At 41.5% G+C, this 22,322-nt stretch overlaps 1 protein-coding gene across 1 annotated transcript in view; it reads left to right on the top strand.

Annotated features, from left to right (window-relative positions):
- The first annotated feature begins 10,680 nt into the window (after positions 1–10,680).
- Positions 10,681–22,322, top strand: part of RNF11 (ring finger protein 11) — a 44,915-nt gene continuing 33,273 nt past the window's right edge. Inside the window, exon 1 of the mRNA XM_056122292.1 lies at positions 10,681–11,294. Within this exon, the coding sequence (XP_055978267.1) occupies positions 11,172–11,294 (123 nt within the window). The 5' untranslated portion in view covers positions 10,681–11,171. The remainder of the gene's footprint in view (positions 11,295–22,322) is intronic.

The following is a 22,322-nucleotide window of genomic DNA, read 5'->3' as shown; positions in this document are numbered from 1 at the left end:
CACGCAAGCGGTGATCCTGGCTTCCAGGGGCTCACAGAGGGGGCTCTGTGCCTCCAGGCCATACACTGCTCTGCTGGGGGACCCTGTGATGCCAGGTATTGAAAAACAGGGTTGGCTGTATGTCAGACAGGCACCTTAACCCCCTGCATTGTCTCTCTAGCCCCTCACCAAATTTCACCAAATTTCTTATCAGAAACTTTTCAGGTCAGAAAACTCTAAACAAATATACAGAAACCAAAATACAAAAAGAAAAAATAAGTTTGCCATCCCTGGCATTCCTTGGGGCTTTTTCCAGTTCACATTTGGGAATAATTCACAATGGTGCTTAGTGTTCAACAGAACAAGGAAAATTAAAATATGCTAGGATAAACACAAGCTAAGGAACTTTGTGGCCATTAGAACTGCTTTTTAGAATTCTTAAAAGTAAATGTGTGGGCAATCATTAAAAACTTGTATTATGTGACAATGGTTTGCAACTATACTTTTTTGCTATTAGATTTAAGGATCTAATTCATGAAAGGGAAAAACATCAATTTATGTATAATGGCTAGTATTGTTTTACTTTGGGTGGTATCTCCAAATTTTGCTTTCTATGCCATAAAGGAAACTAATATATTTTTGAAAAATTAGTATTTTAGGCCCACCTATTCTGGAGGCACCTGCATCCCACATTGGTGTCCGTTATTTATGGGTTTCTCTTATTATTTTTTTCCTCTCACATTTCTTGAATAAACCATTTACCTAAAAAAGATGAACTGTTATGGACTGGGGATGTAGTGTATTGGCAAAGCACATGCCTTACTTGCATGAGATCTGTATTTGATCCCCAGTACTGCCAAAATAATTAAAAGAATTTTTAGTATATATTTTGGTACAAATAATATATAAATAGGGAAATTGAAGACCATTAGTAACTTAGAAGAACGAAGTGCAGGAGCAGAGGGTTTTACATGTTATTGAATTAGCTCTGCCACAAATTCAAATTAGATTGTTAAAACTAAAGATAAAAGATTTCTAGAAAAGAAAATTCTAAAATAATTTAAACATTTTACTCTAAGAAATAATATGAATATTTGAGGCAGGGGGCTGGAGCGATAGCACAGCGGTAGGGCGTTTGCCTTGCATGCAGCCAACATGGCCCACCCGAGTTCGATTCCTCCGCCCCTCTCGGAGAGCCCAGCAAGCTACCGAGAGTATCTCGCCTGCACGGCAGAGCCTGGCAAGCTACCCGTGATGTATTCCATATGCCAAGCACAGTAACAACAAAGTCTCCAATGGAGACGTTACTGGGCCCGCTCGAGCAAATCGATGAACAACGGGAGGACAGGACTTGTATTTGAGGCAGGAGCAATTGTATAATGGGTACTGTGTTTGCCTTGCACATGACCTACTGGAGTTCAATCCATGACAGCCTATATGGTCTCCCAGTACTTCCAGAAGTGATTCCTTAGTGCAGAGCCAGGAGGAAGACGTGAGCACAAATACAGGATGGTCAAACACAAAGGGAAAAGAAGATGGTCACACAAAAAGAGGATATTGCAGACAGAATGGTGAATGGCATTTTAAAAAAGCATAAAAATAATAAAATTAAAAATTAAGAAGACAAAGCACAAAATGATAGAAATGAGTCTTTATCAATAATTACTTTTTGGTGAAGGGAGAACTGCCCAAGCAGTACTCAGGAGCTGAAGTCACTCCTGTGAATACTTTGCCAACCAGGCAAGATTTGTTTAGTGCTCAGGCTGATGGTGATTAGGCCAGTGGTACTGAAGCCCTCCAGGGTAGATCCAGTGGTGCTTGGGGAGGGGTCACCTGCCATTGGGGTTTGAACTCAGGTCTCAGCATATGCCAGGCATGAACCCCTGGCTGCTAAGATATCTCCCACCCCCTATCAGTAATTATTTTTTATTTGGGAGATTTGGGGGCCACGCATGATGGTGCCAAGCCTTTTTACTAACTCTGTGCTCAGTGACCACTCCTGATGGGTCTCCGGAACTATATGTAGTGCCAAAAAACAAACCCAGTTCAGTTTTCAAGACAAGCACCTTACTAATGTACTGTACTATCTCTTTAGCCTTCAGTAATTACTTTAAACATAGATGGATTTAACTGTCCAATCAAAGACAAGGATTTTCAGAATGAATAAAATCAAATGATCTGGAGCCAGAGAGAATACAGTGACTAAAGTATTTGCCTTGCATGTGGCTGACCTAGGTATGATGCCTAGTACTACACTGGTCATGCAAGTACCACCAGGAGAGATCCCTGAGCACAGACTCAGGAGTAAGCCTTGGGCACCTCAGGATGTGGACAAACCCCCCAAATAAAATGATTAAATCGCATGACACATCCCTCAATAATTAAAATATACAAATAAAATCATATGATTCAATTATATGCTATCTATAGGACAAATGTAAGAGGCTATATTTAATTCTAAAGCACAAATAGATGAAAAGTGAAAGTATGGGGACCAGAAAGCTCAGTGGGCTGAAGTGCAAGCTTTGCATGCAGGATCCCACTCACCAATCAGTCCCCAGCACTGCACAATACTCTGAGCACCACTAGAAGTGAACCCTGAACACTGAGTCAGAAGTTTGTCCCTTACTTAGCACTGCCAGGTGTGATCCTAAACAAAAAAATGATAATGGAAAAATAACATTCTACTCAAATAATATTATCCTTCAATAATAATAATAATAAAATAATAAAAGAGCATGTCTTGGTGTTGAAGACATAGTACAGCGGGTAGAGAGTTTGCCTTGCATACGCCTGACCCAAGTTTGATATCCTGCGTTCCATATGGTGCCCATGCACCACCAGGAGTAATTTCTGAGTGCAGAGCCAGGAGTAAGTAACCCCTGAGCACTGCCGGTTGTACTCCCTGCCTCCCTGCCCCCCAAAAGAAAGAGCATATATGGCTATGATATCAGACAAAAAATTTAAATAGATTAAAAATGACAAGAGAGAACACAATATCATTATATGCTAATATAGCAAGATATTTGTTTATAAACATATGCACATAACGACAGACTAACAAAATATATAAAGCAAAAACAGACTTGAAGGAGAACTAGTTCTGCAATAATAGTTGAAGTTTAGATACATGACTCACTTTAACATAAAACAACCAAGCCAAATACAAATAAGAAAACAAAGAACTTAACGCAACAAACCAAATAGATCTAATAGACATATACAGAAACTCTATTATATAAAAATAGCATATTCTTATGTACACATCCATAAATCACAAAGAACAGAAAATTTGAATAGATCTATACCTAGTAAGGGGATTTAAAAAGATCTTCCAACAAGAAAATTTTGGACCTGATGATTTCATTGGTATATTCTGACAAACTGTAATGAACTTTTCCTAAATTTTCTAAAATTTTACCAAAATATAAAAGCAAACATCACCTAGCTAGTTCTGAGACTGGTAATTATACCTGAAAAATTTCAGATAATGATACTATGAGGTAAATACAAACCAACACCCTTTATTAACATTTATATTAAATTCTTGAACAAAATATCATCAAACAATGGCAAAAGAGATAATACAAGGACTAAGGTGGTTGCCTTGAATGCTGTTGACTCTGAAGTCAATCTCAGACACCACATATAGTCCCTTGAGTACAACTGGGAGTAACACTTAATCAGAGAGCTGGGAGTAGCCTTCAAATACTGCAGATGTGGTCCCAACACTTGGCACCCCACTAAATAACAGGCAAAAAAATTAGCAGCACGTTAAAAGGATTATACACTTTGACCAAGTAGAATATATTTCTAAAACAAAAGGGTGTTATAGAAAATGTAATTTATCACAGTAACAAAATGAAAAGGGAAATATTAATTCATGCAAAAAAATCTGATAAAATTTAGTATACTTAGATGAAAAAGATATCAAAACAAACCCAAACCAAACCAAAACAAAACATGCACAAAATAAAAAATAGGAATAAAGGAAAGTACCTCAAGTATGAAAAAGTCAGCTAAAAAAATCACTCTCAATGATGAAAGACTGAAAACTCTCAGCCCAGTTACATATCCTGAAGTTTCTGCAGTGCGTGGCCATAAGTGCAGCTGCATGACATCTGCAAATTCTACAGTAATATCACAGTAGGAGTATAACAAATTAGATAGGAAAGTAACGTAGATGACAACTAGGCTCAATAAAAAATAACATAGAAGGTTCAAGTAGCAACAAATAGCTTAGTAAACCCTCAAACAAGGACTTAATGATCCTACATTAGATATAACAATTTTCACAATTTTTTTACTTAAGTTTTTTTATAATTCCATTGTCCATTTAGTTGTAATAAGAAATATAAAATGAATTATTTTGTTCCTATTAGGAGGCAGGGTTGGGCTGCTTGGGAAAATGGAAACAATGATGGAGGAAAGGACACACTGATGATGGGATTGGTGTTGGAACATTGAATGTCTGTAACAACTGTATTATGAACAATTTTGTAAACCATGGTGTTTAAATAAAGGGAAACATTTTTTAAATGAAGTATAATTGTCCCTATTTGCAGATGATACAATTTTATATATAGAAAACCTAAAAATGTAAAATTCATATAGAAATTCAAGGACTCAGAATAGCTAAAAACTTTTTTTAAAAAGATGAAATTTGGACTCACACTTCTGATTTCAAATGTGACTAAAAGGGTACAGTAAATTAAAACAGTGAGACATTGGCATTAAGAGAGACATACAAAAAAAACAGACATACAGATCAGTAGAATGGAACAGAGAGCCAAAGAAATAAGCCCTTACATATGGTCAAAATATATTTGATAAGTCTCCTTTGATCAAAAGAACATTATTTTCAACAAATAGATCTGGAAAGGCAGATCTACATATGCAAAATTATAAAATTGAAATTTAGTTAACACCACATAAAAATTAAGCCAAAATAGATCAAGGATCTAAACATAAGACCTAAAGCAATAAAAAACTATTAAGGGGAAAATAGACTGAATAAAAGCTTCACAACACTGGACTTGGCAATGATTTCATACTATTATACAAAAATACAAAAAAACATACACACACACATACACACACACACACGGAAAAATGGACTAAAGAGCATTTTAAAATTTGTATCAAGACACAAATAAGGAAGACCACTGCATGGGAGGAATTATTTCTAAATCATGGTTCTGATAAAGGATTACTATCTAGAATAGAGAACTTCTAGACTCAACCCAGAAAATGAACAACCTACTTTAAAAAGAGACCAAAATATTGAAAAGACATTCATCCAAAGAAAACATAAGTATATGAAAAAATACCCAATATCACTGATTGCTCGGAGAATGCAAATAAAAGTAAAATCAGATACCACCTCACTCTTGTTAAGATGTCTACTATCAGTTGAAAAGAACTAACATGGGGATAGGGGTGGCTCAGTGGCAGAGGGCATGCTTTTCAAGTGTGACAAAACACATTTAATTCCCAGCACCTCTCAAATTTGCTGAGCATGTCTGGGTAGCTTTAAGTGACCCAGAGTCTGTCCAATCTCTGATGCACTATACCAGGTGTGTCTAAGCAATACAACTAAAGTGTATTATATGTGCAAACACTGCAATAAAGTGTGCAAACCGTGACACCACTTGTATGAGTACCACAGTTAAAACATTTGACCCACCCCCAGTGAGCACATGTGCAAGCTCTGCAGTTTAAGCTGTGCAACCCATGATGATCACCACAATCAAGTGCGCATGCAACTGTTGGTCATCACAACAGCAACACAACAACAATAAAAAGCAAAGAAAGAAATAATTAAAAAAATAAATAAATAAATAATAAAAGTGATAGTATAGTGCGTAGGGTGTTTACCTTGCACATGGCCGACCCAGGTTCGATCCCCAGCATCCCATATGGTCCCTGAACACCACCAGCAGTAATTTCTGAGTGCAGAGTCAGGAGTAACTCCTGAGCATCACTCAGTGTGACCCAAAAGGAAAAAAAAAGAACACAGAGAATTTGTAACACTAAATACAGTGGATGGGTAAAATGGTAAGGGTTGTTCTTGGAAATAAAATGGAGGTTCTTTAAAAAATTAAATGTATTCTCATCTCATGATTCTCACCCCATGAGTATATAACAAAAGGAATTGATAGTAGGGTCTCAGATATTTATATATCCATGTCATAAAAGCATTATTCACAGCAGCTCAAATATGTCAACCACCCAAGTGCTCATCGATGACTGAATGAACATTTGTGTTAAACATAGAGAATGTGCTTTTCCCCCATACACAAAAAATAGAAACAGTTGTCTGCCATAAAGTGTGATTGCACTGTCTTTGGTTTCATTTACCTTTACTCAACTATGACCCTAAGATATTATACAAAAGTATTTTGAGAGAGCCTACATTCACCTAACTTTATCATTAGAGTCCAAACAACAAACACTCCTCCCGTTGTTCATCGATTTGCTTCAGCGGGGCCAGTAATGTCTCCATTTTGAGACTTGTTGTTACTGTGTCTGGCATATTGAACATGCTCGCCAGGCTTTGCCATGCAGGCAAGATACTCTTGGTAGCTTGCTGGACTCTCCAAGAGGGGCGGAGGAATCGAACCCGGCTCGGCCAGGCTGGCTACACACAAGGCAAACGCCCTACCGCTGTGCTATTGCTCCAGCCCTGTTTTAATTTTTCTATTTTGTTATTAGTACTTTTGTTATCTCTTCCTATGCCTGATTTGTGAGTTTTTCATAGGTTTGTATGTGTAGAAACAAACAGTATATATAGGACTAGATAATATTCACAGTTCCCTGATGACAAAATGGGGGCATATACCCTGTAAATAAGGAGGGGGGCTACTTTATTAGCCTTTAAAAAGAAAGGAAATTATGTGGTAGATTACAACATGAATGAGTTTTTAGTATATTATAATAAGTGAAAACTATTGTGTGGTCTACTGTATTTAGAATAGTCAAATCATAGAGATAAAAAGTAAAATAGTGATTGCTAGTACTTGAAGGAGGGAGAGATTGTATGATAAGTAATAGATTTTAAAATTTATAAAAATTTTAATTAAATTGTTTTGAACATGGTGGTGATGGTATAATACAAAGTATATTAAATACCTCTAAATTATACACTCAAAATGCCTGATGGTAAATATTGTGCTAAGTGTATTTTTGCACAATCACTGTCACTGTCACTGTCCTCCTGTTGTTCATCAATTTGCTCAAGCGGGCCCAGTAACATTATGAGACTTGTTACTGTAGTTGGCATATTGAATACATCACTGGTAGCTTGCCATGGTGGGGGCGAGATACTCTCGGTAGCTTGCCGGGCTCTCCGAGAGGGGCGTTGGAATCGAACTCAGGTCGGCCATGTTGGCTGCGTGCAAGGCAAATGCCCTACCTGCTGTGCTATCGCCCTTTTGCACAACAGAAAAAAGGAAATAATGGAACATTTCATAAAAATAACTCTACACATGAAAGTTTATAGTAGCTTTATTCATAATGAAAAGAACAAGGAAGCATGGAAGATAACCTTTAGCAGGTAAATGGATAAACTGGTATACCCAGACACTAAACTGTTACTCAGTGCTGAAAAGAAAAGGATATGGAATTCAAGTGAAAAAAGTTCATCTGGAAAGACTACATGCCTCAAGATTTTAGACTATAACAATTGGGGAAAGACAAAACTGGAGACAATTTTTAAAAATCAGGACCTAAGAGATAGTAAATGTAACTGCATTTTGATTCCCAGAACAACATGGTTCCTCAGGACTATGGAGTGTAGCCTTGGATGACCCCAGGACCCATGGTGTGGCCCAGGTATTCCAGGCATTCCAGGAGAACCTAAGCAGCATCACATTCTAAAGCCTTTGCATTGAATCCATGGTTTATTGGCCAGAAATTATTGGTGGGATCCCTGGATTTCCTGGGTACCACTTCGGAGTCGTTACTAAGAGGAATCATTACAATGAGGGGAAATTCAAGCTAAACATTCTTGATAGGGTTTTTGCTGAAAACAAACAAGCAAAAAGGGGCAGTTTTATATATAATAAATATTCTACTTAGTGTTACAGATATTCCACCTGACTGAAATCAAGGATAGCTTCATAAAAAATGAGAAATGCAGGGTCTTAAAATATGGCTAGACTTCAACCAGAGGAAACAAAGGCAAGGTCAGAGGTGGAAAATTACAGTGAAGTCACGGTAAACCATATAATGTGACTGGAGTGTAGGATGTGTGGTTGGAGTTAGTCACATGGGAGGTAAAGATGGGAATGAATTGTTGAAGAGCTTAATGCCATGCTCATGCTAAATTCCAGAAGGAGGAGTCCATGTATGCTCTCTGAGAGTTAGATTGTTTCCTTTGGCAGTAGTGTGGAAAATGGATTGATGGTAAGAAGCAAGGTTTTGTTAGGAGGCTACTGCAATTGTATCGAGGAAGCAAGGAAAGTGAAGAAAGGCAGAAAGAGAAAAGTACCTGAAACTTTCCTCTCTAAGGATCTAATAATTTGATTTTCCCCGGGAAATGATTCTTGGGAATGTGTGAAAAATTCTTATACAAGCATGACAGGAGGGATACACCTATTTAGGTGAGGGAGGGGGAGGGGTAATAATGAGGAGGAAAGCAAGCCTTAGAGAAGAGGGCATTTTACAGCAAAAAAGGTTTCATTTGATGTGGGATGTGGAATATGAGTACCTTTAAATAAGATAGCAGTTTTATAGATGAGGGACTGGAAAGTTGGAGCACACAGAATGCCTCTGAGAATGATTTATTTGGGGGAAATAGAATGTTCATATTCAGAGGTACTCAAGAGTACTGGTTCTGTGCTCAGGAGTAAACCCTGGCAGTGCTCAGAGGACAATATGAGTTCTGGGGATTCAAATGGGGGTCAGCTGTATGCAAAGCAAGTGACTTATTTTCTGTTTTGTTTATCTGGCCCCCGGGTAATTGCTAATTTTTACCCAAATCATGTAATAAGCACTTTCAAAGGAACCCTTTAAGAACCTTTTAAAGGTGGTGGATGAAGGGAAAGACATGTCTGCCTACTTACCTTTTTCAGATGGATCCTAAGTTCACTTGGGAACAGGTTAGCTCTAGTAAATCAACTTCTGTCATGTGTACACATAAATAAGTAAAAGATAAGTCCAGTCCCACCTCTTGTTGAATAAATGTTTCATTTTCATCTTTCTTGTTTCTTTACTTTGTTTAGGTTGCTCCTTGAGCTGTTTGGTAAGTCAACCAAGAAGAAAGCCTACTCAACCTTGTCAGTCTATGCACAGAGAGAGAAATGAGTCAGCTTGATCTGGTCAAGGTTTGACAGACTGAGACCACAGAAGAGGAAATTAACCCAGACTGAAGGGTTCCTGAAGAGGCTTCCCCAGAGAAATGAATTCGAGTCCAGGAAGGCCAAGTAGGATTGATGGTTAGCTTGATGGTAGATAAGAAGTTGAAAATGAGGAAAAGTGATTTTCTGATGGGAACGATATGGCTAGAGGCCCTTAGATAGAAGGAATAATCTAGATAATTGAAAGTACTTAAGACAGCCTAGAGTTAACACTGATGGAAGGAAGTTGACATTTGTGGTGGGATTGGTGTTGAAAATATTATATGCCTAAAACTCAACTATCAATAACTTTGTAAATCACGGCTCTTAAAGAAAAATTTAAAAATATCCTCGAGTTTAGAATGTTAGAAAATAGTGATGCCAGTGAAATTAGGGGATACATTTGTAAACACTTAAGAATTTATATTTAGCAGGCTGGAGCCATAGTAGAGCTGGTAGGGAATTTACCTTGCATACTTGCAGACCTGGTTTCAATCCCTGGCATCCCATATAGTCTCCCTAGCTTGCTAGGAGTGATTCCTGAGTACAGAGCTGGGAGTAAACCCTGAGCAGAGTTGGGTGTGGGCCCAAAACAAAAACAAACAAACATATATTTAGTAAAAACATCAACATTATTGGGGAAGCCACTGAAGGTTTTGAAGGGCAGTGACTTCATCAGATTTACTTTTGTTTGCTTGTTTTGGGCCACACCCAGTGGTACTCAGGGCTTAATCTTGGTGGTGCTCAGGGGTGCTTGGTGGTGAAGTGGAAGGATTGACCCTCGGCGGGCCACATGAAGACCACACCTTGTACTACCTTTCGGGCGCCCCAGATTTACTTATAAAAGAATTAGGGAGTAGTGGTTTAGCTATGGGTACCAGTGAATGTAGGCCGAACAGCTGAGTGTTGCAGTAGCTTTGAGCAAGAGATGATGGCTTGATCCAGTGTTAAGCGTGACAAGGAAGAGGACAATGCTATGTAGAGCTGAAAAAAAGAATCTCTCTAGCTGTGATGAAGAAGAAAGGGAAGTGGTTGGAGAGGTGGGCAGGTTTGACTTCATGCTCCAAGGGGTACGGAGAAAGCGTCCAACCCGGGGTCATGGGAATGGATCTGGAAATAGATCACGTGGCAGGAGACGGCGAGAAATCTTTTCAGAAGAGCGCCCAGGTAAAACCCGGGGTAAGCCGGGAGGGGCGTGGGGAAGGGCAGAGACCAGAGGGCTGGAGGTCAGGCGTCCAGCCAACTGTCAAAGAGAAGCAGAAACCGACTCAGCCCAGTAACAGCTGCTGGAGGGAGGCGGGGCCGCCGGGGGCCGCCCACGCCTCGGAGCGCGGGGCGGGACCGGGGCACGTACGGCGGCGTGACGCAGGCGCGCCCCTGCCCCGTCCAGGCCGCCGCCGCCGCTGTGAGGCGGAGTAGGATGAGGCCCGCGGCCGCGGCTCCGGCGTCGGCGGGGGCAGCAGCAGCTGAGGCAGCAGCTGAGGCAGCCGCGACGGCCGCGCCCCCCGCTCCTGACCTGGACTAGGCCCAGCAGCTCCGTGGCCGCCGCCGCCCCGCGGGGGGGCGGGGTGGGGAAGCGCTCCGTCTCCCCGCCCCCCCCGCCCCCCCATCGCCGCCTCGTCGGAGGCGACTGCCGCGACCCCAGCGGAGCCCGCGGCCCAGCCTTGAGCCCCCACCCCCGGGGGCTGGCATGAGCGGCTCCTCGGCGGCGCCCGGGGGCGGGGGAGCCGCCGTCGCCTGAGCCCCGGCCTGCGGCCCGACCCCACCTCGCGGCCCGAGGCTGCCGCGGGGCGAGCGGGCGACCCCGTCACCGCTTTCTTCCTCCCCTCAGATCGCACAGCCCGACCCCGGAAGATGGGGAACTGCCTCAAATCCCCCACCTCGGATGACATCTCCCTGCTCCACGAGTCTCAGTCGGACCGGGCCAGCTTCGGCGAGGGGACGGAGCCGGATCAGGAGCCGCCGCCGCCATATCAGGTAGGGGAGGGGGGGGGAGGAGGGTGCTCGGAGCAGGGGCCGCCCGGGCGGGGGGCGGGGGCGGGGGGCGGCCGAGGCCTGGGCCTGGCGCGCGGGGCGGGCGGGGGGGGCGGCGGCGACCTCCTTGGCGAGCTGCTGCTCCTTCCCCGCCCGGCCGGGGGTGATCCTTGACCTCCTGCGCGCAGTGGGGATGGTGCTCCCTGCCCTTGAGTGCTGGGATCCTGGCCCCGTGCTCCGCGGCCGTGGGGTCGGGAGTGACATTTCCCTGCTTCGGCGTCTGAATCGCGAAGTCTGAGCTGTGGGTTTGGGGGGGAGGGGACGAAGGGGGGGCTGGTTCCCCCGTCGGCGCCGCCGATGGGATTATGGGTCCTGGGTAGGTCGTTGCGGATCCCCCCCCCCCCCCCACTTCTGTTTTCTCGGGATCGGCGCCGCCTCCCTCCTCCCGGCGGTGTCGGGGAGTGTCTGTCCGTCCTGGCGTCCAAGTGATTTCAGTGCGTCCCTGCCAGCGACCTGGAGTTGTTTATGTCTGTGTATATTCGTTTTGGACCCCTCCCCTTGCTCCGCCCCTATGACACCCCCTGCAAACGCGCCGGCTTAATAAAACGGGATGATCTCGAACTTTGGAAACCCTTAGGCCGGACTTGAGAGAAAGGCCGGCAGTTCCTCGGAGCCGGCCTCCGTGGCCGCCCTTCTCGCCCTGTCCACGCTCTTCCCATCTCAGTCGGCGGCCCCAGATTGCTTACATGGTTTATGAAGAGCAAAGTCCTCTCGAGGAAACTTGAAATAGGTAGTAGATGTCATAATTTACAATGTGTCAGGAAAATCTTTTCTCTGCGTGTTGACTGCGTAGTTTCTTGACTTTTTCCCCCCCTCCCCCTCGAAGGATAATTCAGGGACTGAATTTTTTCCTGAAAAGGGCTTAATTTCCTAACAGGGCAGCTCCTTTGTTGTTTCATGTGGTGACATCATTATCTAGTGTTAATCTTTTCTCCTTCCAGTGTGAACCAGTGTCTCATCACACCAGAAAAACCTGATCACACATACGCTGGTTTTCTGACTAAAACCCTTTGGTCGTATCTACCAGTCAAGTTAAGCATTAATCGTTGCATAAGTAAATCTCCATGACTGATCTTTCACATTCCGTACTCCAGGCCTCCCATATAGACAGACCAGCCGGTCGGCGCCTCTCTGCTTCTGCTCTCCCTTTACTTGAAACCGTCCCTGAGGTCTGCCAGCTGAACATCCAGTCCTGTTAGAGGACGAGGTGCTCCTGGCACCTCATATCTGAACTTCCTGCTTTCCCTTTCCTCTGCCCTGAATTTGTATTTAGGCTGCTGGGACCCTTCCGAGCCCTCCTACACTCAGTTCACCAGGCACCTCTAACGCTTAGGTGTTGTATCCACACTAAGTTGCTTGAATTTACCTTCGTGAGGAATTCCTTGCCTTTCTTGTTATAAGCTGCATGAAGATAGTTGAGTCTCCTTGTTTGCTCTTGTGTCCCCTGTATTTGACTCAGTAGGTAATTGTGAGATAAGTGAACACAGTAAACCTTTGATAACATCTGGCTCCCCAAGGCTTATTGGCACATGAAACACTTAAGTACTGGATGAATTAGTAAACTTGAATTTAGGTTTATTTATTTTTTTCTTTTTCCCAGTTTTTCTTAGCTTGCCTGGTGGTGCTTAGGGATTACTGCAAGCTTGGGTCCCCCCTGTTGGTTGGGAGCCGTGCTATGGAAAGAGTCAAACCTGAGCCTCCATTCCAGCACATGCCCAACATATTTTAACTGTCTGGCATAGTATTACGTATTCCATGTTTATGTGCCCGTTTCCTCCCCACATATTGTTAAGGAGAGAGTCTCTTAAAAATAGAAATTATATCTTAGTCTTTTTTCTGAATCTTTAAAGTATGTGAATTATTTATTGTTCTCGTTTCTTTTAAAAAAAATTCAGAGAACCGTGATTTATAAAGTTATTGATAGTTGAGTTTTAGGCAATATTTCAACACTAACCCCACTACCAGTGGGCTGGAGTGATAGCACGGCGGGTAGGGTGTTTGCCTTGCACGCGGCCAACCTGGGTTCGATTCTTCTGTCCCTTTCGGAGAGCCCGGCAAGCTACCAAGAGTATACAGCCTGCACAGCAGAGCTTGGCAAGCTACCGTGGGGTCTTCAGTATGCCAAAAACAGTAACAAGAAGTCTCACAATGGAGACGTTACTGGTACCTGCTCTAGCAAATCGATGAACAACGGGAGGACAGTGCTACAGTGCTAACCCCACCACCAGTGTCAATGTCCTACCACCAATGTCAGTGTCCCTCCACCAGTCTTCCCATATTTCCATCCCCTCCAGACCCCATCCCCTCATTCCCGCCTGCCTTGAAAGGCACATTACAAAGTTCCATGGTTGCAGCTTAGATCTTCTGTTTTTCAGTGTTGTTGAGTGTGTGCTTTGGATATATAATTGTATTACTCTCCCACATCATCAGTATAAGGGAAGCCCCAACCCCTGTTCCTCATTACTTCCTTTTTTATCTTACCCTTCCCTCCTTCATTTCTTTCTTTTTCTGCCCTTGTCCTTAAGCCCTGGGTCAAGGGTGATCTGGGCATCCTCCCTTTATTACATTGCATTTCACAGATGAGACATGTGTTTGTCTCCTGGCTTCACTCAACCTGATATCTTTGAGTTTCAACCAGGTTGCAGCACATTGCATGACTTCATTGTTCTTGTAGCTGCATAGTATTCTATTGTATTTCACTGTTTTCTATCAAATACTGTATGATATTGTGCCTACTTTCCTGCACAAGTTTTTTAGAGGTAATAAATTTTTATTTTAGTCTCTTTCCTTATTTAGAGCCTGTTTAAGGCAATTTAGTGTCTCGGACATTGACTTCTTCTGTTCTTACAATGTTATATACAACTTTTTTTAGAGTTTATGAGAATCGTATGTGCCCTTCCTTGGAAAACTAGATAACAATGGAATATTTTTCATTTTTGGTTTCATAAAAGAATGTTTTTTTGCAGTATAGCAGGCATTTTTTGTTAATTGCCTTTTCCTGAGAATAACTTAGATTCTCATATGCAAATTTGTTATCAATTGGAAGAAAATACTTAAAAAGATGGGAGCATATGAGAAACTTTTGTATAAAACAAAAAAAGTGTCTCCCAGAAAAGAATATAGTACTGTTGATAGGGTGGTAGGAGAGCTGGAAGGGTGTTTGCCTTGCATGCAGCCCAGGTTAAATCCCATCCCATAAGATCCCCAAGCACAGCCAGAAATAATTCCTAAGTATTACTGGGTGTTGGGCTGGAGCGATAGCACAGCGGGTAGGGCGTTCGCCTTACAAGCGGCCAACATGGCCGACCCGAGTTCGATTCCTCCGCCCCTCTCGGAGAGCCCGGCAAGCTACCAAGAGTATTCGATATGCCAGACACAGTAACAACAAAGTCTCCAATGGAGACGTTACTGGGCCTGCTCGAGCAAATCGACGATCAACGGGAGGGCCTTTACTTTACTTTACTTTACTGGGTGTTGCATACACATTTAGATTTTTTTTTTTAATGTAGGAGTACTGCTATTTATTCAGCCACTGATTAACTGATTGAATTGGGCAAGAACTCCACCTTACTTTTAAAAAAATTAGATTTTTAGGAATAATTAAATTTACCTAAAAAATATCAGCATAAAATAAATGAACTTTGTCTTTAAGAAATAGTATATAATTAACAGAGCTACGGGAATATTGACATATTTCTTAAAGAATAGTATCAATTGCAGCGGGATTGAAGGTTTTTTTGTAAATGTAATAGCTAATTATACATTTATTTATATATACATATATAAAATCACCTGATATTTTTCTGTGATGAGTTTTAAAAAGATGTCCTTTATATTTGTGTTACACAATGGTCATATATGCCAAAAGATTAATACATAAGGCAAGTTCCAGTTACTTCCTATTATCATGATCTGACATATTTCATTATTGTTGGGACTGGAGAGAGAGTACAGAAGTTTCTCACTATGCTCCCATATTTTTGTGTAGTTATTTATTGTAGTTAAGGTAATGCATGTACCATAGTGTTGCCAAATATCGTCATGGTATGCATGGTATACCAAAATAACCCCTTCTTCCCATGCCCCTGTGTGTAACTTTTTCTTAACCCAATGGTCAGAGTGATTCTGGTAAAATAGATCATGACATTGTCCTCAATTTTCTATGGATTTCCATTTTGTTTAATGTAAAAACCAGATTCCATAAACACAACATAATCCACAATCTCTTTACTACTCTCCCACTATTCTTCCTTTCTGTCAGTTAGCTTCCTTTGGCCCTTCAGCCTCCTATTCTCTAGTATATTCCAGAGACTTTGCCTCAGTTATTTCTGTGTCTAGAGTGTTACTCCTTCAGGTTTCAATATGCTGACTACCTTTAAGTTTTCAGTCAAATATTACCCTTATAAAACCTTCTCACACCACCCAATTTAAAATCACATCCTGGGGCCAGAGGTTGCTATTTTAAATAGGGTGGGTAAGGCACTTGCCTTGCATGTGGATGACCTTGACCCCAGTATTCCATTTGGTTCCCCGAACACCACCGGGAATGATTTCTGAGTGCAGAGACGGGAGTAACTTTTGAGCATGATCAGGTGTGACCCAGACGCCTGTATCCCCCTGGCCTCCCCCAATTATTTTTTTTTTTTTTGCAACCTGCCCTGTTCTGGCTTTCCTGTGTAACTTTGCACACTATTTTAAAATGTTTTCTATCATTTTACTAGATTAGCTCCCTGAGGATGGGGGCGGGGGGAGGGCGGTTAAGAGTTGGGTGTGGCCTAAATACTGGGGGGGGGGGGGGAATGGTGATAGTCCCAAGTACAGTGTCTGGCCTTTGATTATTGGTTGAATGATAGATTCTTTCAAATAAACTATATACTAATTTTGTGAGAATTTTGACGAGTTATATATTCCTAGTACCTTTACCCCTATATTGTGGATCATTTCATTTATTTTGTTTTATTTTGGGTCCACACCCAGCAATACTCAGAGCTTACTCCTGGCTCTGCTCAGGAATCACTCCTGGCCATGCTTGGGGCACAGATTTGTAGTGCTGGGGCTTCAGGGATTTGAACCAGTGTTGAGTGGGTATAGGCAACCACCTTAATCTTTATGCTATCTTTTTAACCCCAACTGTAAATAATCTTAAAGGAATCAAGATTAAAATGAAATTAACAGTATTAATAGGATTTGATTTTAAGTAGTTATTGATAAGATAGTATTTTTATCCCGTGTATATATACTGCAACAAAATATTCTAAAAAGTGGCAGATTTTGCATATCAAAGGCAGTTTTAGAAGGGTTATAAGAGGGAAGATAAATGATAGAAGCGTAGGGAAGGAAGGTTCCTAAGGGGAGAGAGCCAGAAAAATGTAGACCCAGGTCTGAAAAGTATATGTGAGTAAATTGATGTACCAGTCTCACTATAAGATCCCTGTTTGTTTATCTTATGCTGATTCAAGACTGGCATTCTGTTGAAAATAAATTCATTGGACAACAGATGCCACTTCATAGTATTTTCTATTTTAATGTAACTGTCTAAATATGCAACTATCAAATTTTGCATTAATTTACATAATACGAAATTTAAAATTTACTAATCTTCTTTCCTGTACTTTTTAATATATTTGAGATTATAAAATCAGTGGAAGATAAGTTATTGTCATTATATTTGTTGAATACAGTGTAGCTCTGGTTTGGGATTCAGATAGATTAGATTTCATATGGTTTTCACATGTAATATGTAAAAGGAAGGGAGGGTTTATCAGATTATGTCTTAAAGAACTTTCACAAGTAGTGGTTTGGATATTTCAATTTGTAACTAATACTTTCTTCGAGGTATTTTCTTTATCTTTTATCTTGGTTTGTCCTATAGAAGAACTCATTAAAAAAACCCTCCCCCCCATTAAAATCTAAAATATGATCAAGCACTTTTTAAGCATTTGGAATTGTAATATATTCATACCTTTCTCCCCTGATAACGGGTCACTGTCCTCCCATTGTTCATCGATATGCTCGAGTGGGCCCAGTAACATTGTGAGACTTGTTACTGTGTTTGGCATATAGAATACGTCACGGGGAGCTTGCCAGGCTCTGCCATGCGGGCGAGATACTCTCGGTAGCTTGCCGGGCTGTCCGAGAGGGGGGTCAGCCATGTTGGCTGTGTGTAAGGTAAACACTTTACCCACTGTGCTATTGCTCCAGCCGGTATAATTCCAAGTAATTTAAAAAATTTTGTTTTCTCATATATTAGTATTTTTGGTAGAAATCACTACAAAATAATTTTGCATATCTTAGTGTGTTTCACATAAAAGAATAGCCTTTGTGTGAAATTTTATTCCTGTCAAAGTTGTTGATTTTCATCTGTCATCTCCAATATTCTCTTGGGGGTTGAGTACCAGGGCGGTGTCACCTAACCTAGGGCCTCACATATGCCAGGCATGGACATTTCTATTTTTCCAAGTTATAATTTCTTTAAACATTACAGGGATGGGGCTGGAGAGATAGTACAGCGTGTCGGTGCTTGCATTGCATGTGTCCAGCTCAGGTTTGATCTCCAGCACTGCTTTTGTTTCCCCAAGCCTCACCAGGAATAATCCCTGAGCACAGAACCAGGATTTAGCCCTGATCATAGTTGTCTGTACCCCCCCGCCCCCGCCGCACCTGCCTTCACCTGCCCCCATCCCCCAAAAAAGAAAATGTGGAGAAGGATGTGTAAAACTTCTAAACATTTCTCAGTGAAATGAAATGGCACCTCACACATTTTTAGGTACCCTAAGATTGAAACCCTTCTTATACTGGACTCATAATTGAGGTTCTCATTACTTCTCATGGTAATCTAAGTAATGTCTCTTGTCATCCCTGTTCATTCCATTCATTGTTACTGAATACATTTTATTAAATTCCTTTCTTAATAATACTTAATGATTATGACTAATCACTGAAAATCTGTAAATATTTAGAATAATTTTTAGCAGACTTCTTGTATACTTTTTCAGCTTTTGTAATTTTGTATACAATTTATACTCCAGTTAGACTGAACAGTTTTGTTCTCTATGTATGGCTTCTGTTTTCCAGTCCCGATTTTTGTTTCTGTTTCCTTTGTCCAGAATGTTCTTTCCAATCTAAATGCTGTCTTTCAGGTTTAGCTCAAAAGCCATAAATCTTTTTTTGACCTCCCCCCAAATGATAACTTTTAATCTGACTTCCTTCAGCAAGTTATTATTCTTCGGACTCTTTACTCTTAGTATTTGATTATAATTATTTATAACAATGTCACATCTGCTATCCTGTAACTTAAAAGCCTGATTTATCTTTGCATTACTAGAATGGGTACACTTTGCACATAGCTGGTACTCAGATACTTGAGAAGTGTGAAAATCAGAAAATGTCTTTTTTTAAAAAAAAACTATAGCACAGCGGTAGGGCATTCGCCTTACAAGCGGCCAACATGGCCAACCCGAGTTCGATTCCTCCGCTCCTCTCGGAGAGCCCGGCAAGTTATCAAGAGTATTCGATATGCCAGACACAGTAACAACAAAGTCTCCAATGGAGACGTTACTGGGCCCGCTCGAGCAAATTGACGATCAACGGGAGGGCCTTTACTTTACTTTACTTTGAGAACATGAAGTCTAATGATTTTTTCTTCTCTGCAAATAGCTTCTGGAATCCTATGCAATTCTATGCTTTAGTGTTTGACTTTTGTACTTAAAAGAAAGTGTTCTGCTATTTTTCTCTCACATTACCTATTTCCTTTGTTTATTCAGTTTTATCGTAGCACATCTGATTTATAAGCTTTATGAACTTTGAGAAGTTAGTTCCTTTACTAGAATTTGGTTTTGCATTTTTATAATTCAGCTTACCTAGTAAGCAAAGATGTTCACTTACTTATTTCTAACCATTGTGTATGTTAGAAAATTATTGGATATCACTTTGGATGTCATTTAATTAAAGAAGATTATTTGCCATGGAGATGATACCTGGAGATAAGGTGTTTGCCTTCAAGTGGCCAACTTTGCCTAGATCTCCATCTTCACATATGTTTCCTTGAATACTGCTAAGGGTCACTCCTGAGTACAGAACCAGGTGTAGTCCAGCCTCCTCTGCGCGTGTGCACACACACACATAGGGATGCACGCACGCACACAGGTCTGGAAGGGATGTAACTCACTGCTTAGAGCACTTACCTGGCATTTGTGAACTCCTGGGTTTAATCCCTGGCACTGTTTTTTCTCTCCCCACCAAAAAGGTATGCTCCTTGACTGGGGAGATTGAGGAGGGCTGGCACAAATGCTCGCTTTGCTTGGGTAGCCCCAGGTTCATGCCGCAATATTGCTTGGTTCTCTGTGCTGCGCAAGAGTTCTAATTTTTGCATTTCACCACTAAAACTTACTGTCCACTTTCTGTTTATTTATAGCCATCTTAAAGTATAAATAAACTATATAGCATATAGTTATGGCTATAAAGTAAGTGGTATCTCTTCATGATTTTGAAATGCTAACATTGAAAGTCTTTTTCATGTGTTTATTGACCTTTTCTGTATTTTTTAGAGAAATTTCTGTTCAGATATATTGTCCAATTTTAATTGGGTTCTCTTTTCACTACTGAGTTATAAGTAATATTCTTATATTCTATTTCCTTGTCAGGTACATGATTTTTCCCATTTTGTGGGAGGTGTTGTCACTTTCTTGATGGTGTTATTTGAACACAATTTTGATGAAGTTCAATTATTTTTTTCTTTTGTAACTTGGGTGTTGTGTCTCTGTCACTGTCACTCTCCTCTCGTTGTTGATTTTCTTGAGCGGGCCCAGTAATGTCTCCATTGTGAGACTTTGTTGTTACTGTGTCTGGCATATCGAATACTCTCGGTAGCTTGCCGGGCTCTCCAAGAGGGGCGGAGGAATCGAACTCGGGTCGGCCATGTTGGCTGCATGCCAGGCAAACGCCCTCCCCGCTGTGCTTTAGCTCCAGCCCGCTCCAGCCCTTTTGTGTCTAGAAAGGTTTATTTATTTATTTATTTTTTATCTTTGGGTCACACCCAGTGATGCACAGGGGTTACTCCTGGCTCATGCACACAGGAATTGCTCCTGGCAGTGCTCGGGGGACCATATGGGATGCTGGGAATTGAATCCGGGTTTGCTGCAGTGCAAGGCAAATGGCCTACCCACTGTGCTATTGCTCCAGCCCCTGTTTAGAGAGTTTTGCCTTGCCCATAGTCACAAAAAATTTACATCTGTTTCTTCTAAGAGTCATATAGTTCAGCTGTCACTTTTAGGCATGATACATTTTAAGTTAATTTTTATGTACATGCAAGAAAAGTCTAAATTTATCACACCCCCCTCCCCTTTTTTGTTTTTGTTTTTTGATTTTTGGGCTACACCAGGAATGCTCAGGGTTAGTCCTGGTTCTGTGATCAGGAATCACTCCTGATTGGGGACTTTATGGGATGCTGCGGATTGAACCCCAGTGGCTGAGTGCAAGGCATGTACCCCTCCTGGCTCTGTGATCGGGAATCACTCCTGATTAGGGACTTTATGGGATGCAGGGGATTGAACCCCAGTGAGCGCAAGGCATGTACCTTTGTACTAGCACTCCAGCTCTTAAATTTATTCTTTTGCATGTGTCATTGTCTCGGGCTGAAGCAATAGCATAGCGGGTAGGTCGTTTGCCTTGCATGCGGACGGCCTGGCTGAGCCAGGTTCAATTCCTCCACCCCTCTCGGAGAGCCCGACAAGCTACCGAGAGTATCTTGCCCGCATGGCAAAGCCTAGCAAGCTCCCCGTGACATATTCGATATGCCAAGCACAGTAACAAGTCTCACAATGGAGATGTTACTGGGCCCGCTCAAGCAAGTTGATGAACAACGGGAGGACAGTGCTACAGTGCTACAGTGTCATTGTCTTAACATTCTTGCTAAAAATCAATTGTCTGTAGTCTGGGTTTTATATCTGGATTCTTCAGTTCTGTTTATCCTTAATCTTGTACTATACAGTAGTATTATACACTGTAATAGGTTGTGAAATCAGAAATTGCGAATCTTCCGACTTTAACATTTCACTGTCACTTGTCACTGTCCTCCCATTGTTCACCGATTTGCTCTAGCGGGCCCAGTAACATTGTGAGACTTGTTACTGTGTTTGGCATATCGAATACGGCACAGGTAGCTTGCCAGGCCTTGCCATGCGGGCGAGATACTCTTGGTAGCTTGCTGGGCTTTCCAAGAGGGGTGGAGGAATCGAACTTGGGTCTGCCGTGTCGACCGAGTGCAGGGCAAATGCTCTATGTGCTGTACTATCGCTCCAGGCTTGTTTATGTTACTCAAAATTATTTTGTCTACTCTTAGTCTTGTGTAATTCTATATGTTTTTGGATCATTGTCAGTTTTTGTAAATAAGAAACTGGCATGTTAACAAAATCACATTTGATTTAATTTTTATATATCTTTTTTTTTTTTTACATTACTCTTATATTGAAGTATCAGCATTGTCTCCCAAAGTCCGTGTTTTACATTAGTGTTTCTCTTATGGTTTGTCCATTCTATGAGTTTGGACAAATATATATTGACATACATCCATCATCATTATAGCATCATGCAGAGTAGCTTCACTGCCCTGAAAAATCCTCTGTGCTCTGCCTTTTCATTCCTTTTTAACCCCCGGCACATAACTAGTTCTTTTATTGTCTCAGTGGTTTTACCTTTTCTGGATAGCATGTTACTGAAATCATGCATACACGACCATTTCAGTTTTACTTCTTTGACTAGTAACTTTCATTTAAGGTTTCTTAAATGTTAAGCTTTTGAGACTCCTTTATGACTCATTTCTATTTTCTGGATGTACCATTTCTATTTTCTGGATGGAGGTGTGGGGTGGATGTTGGTGTTGTGTCACACCCAGCAGTGCTCAGGACTTAACTCCGTGCTCTGAGCTCAGGGATCACTCTTGGCAAGGCTAGGGGCACCAAATGGGATGCCAGG

Source organism: Sorex fumeus, unplaced genomic scaffold, assembly GCF_029834395.1.
Source record: "Sorex fumeus unplaced genomic scaffold, SorFum_2.1 ptg000045l, whole genome shotgun sequence".
In the NCBI taxonomy this organism is placed as follows: domain Eukaryota; kingdom Metazoa; phylum Chordata; class Mammalia; order Eulipotyphla; family Soricidae; genus Sorex; species Sorex fumeus.
Note: the sequence above shows the minus strand (reverse complement) of the source record. Positions and strands in the feature narration are given on the sequence as shown.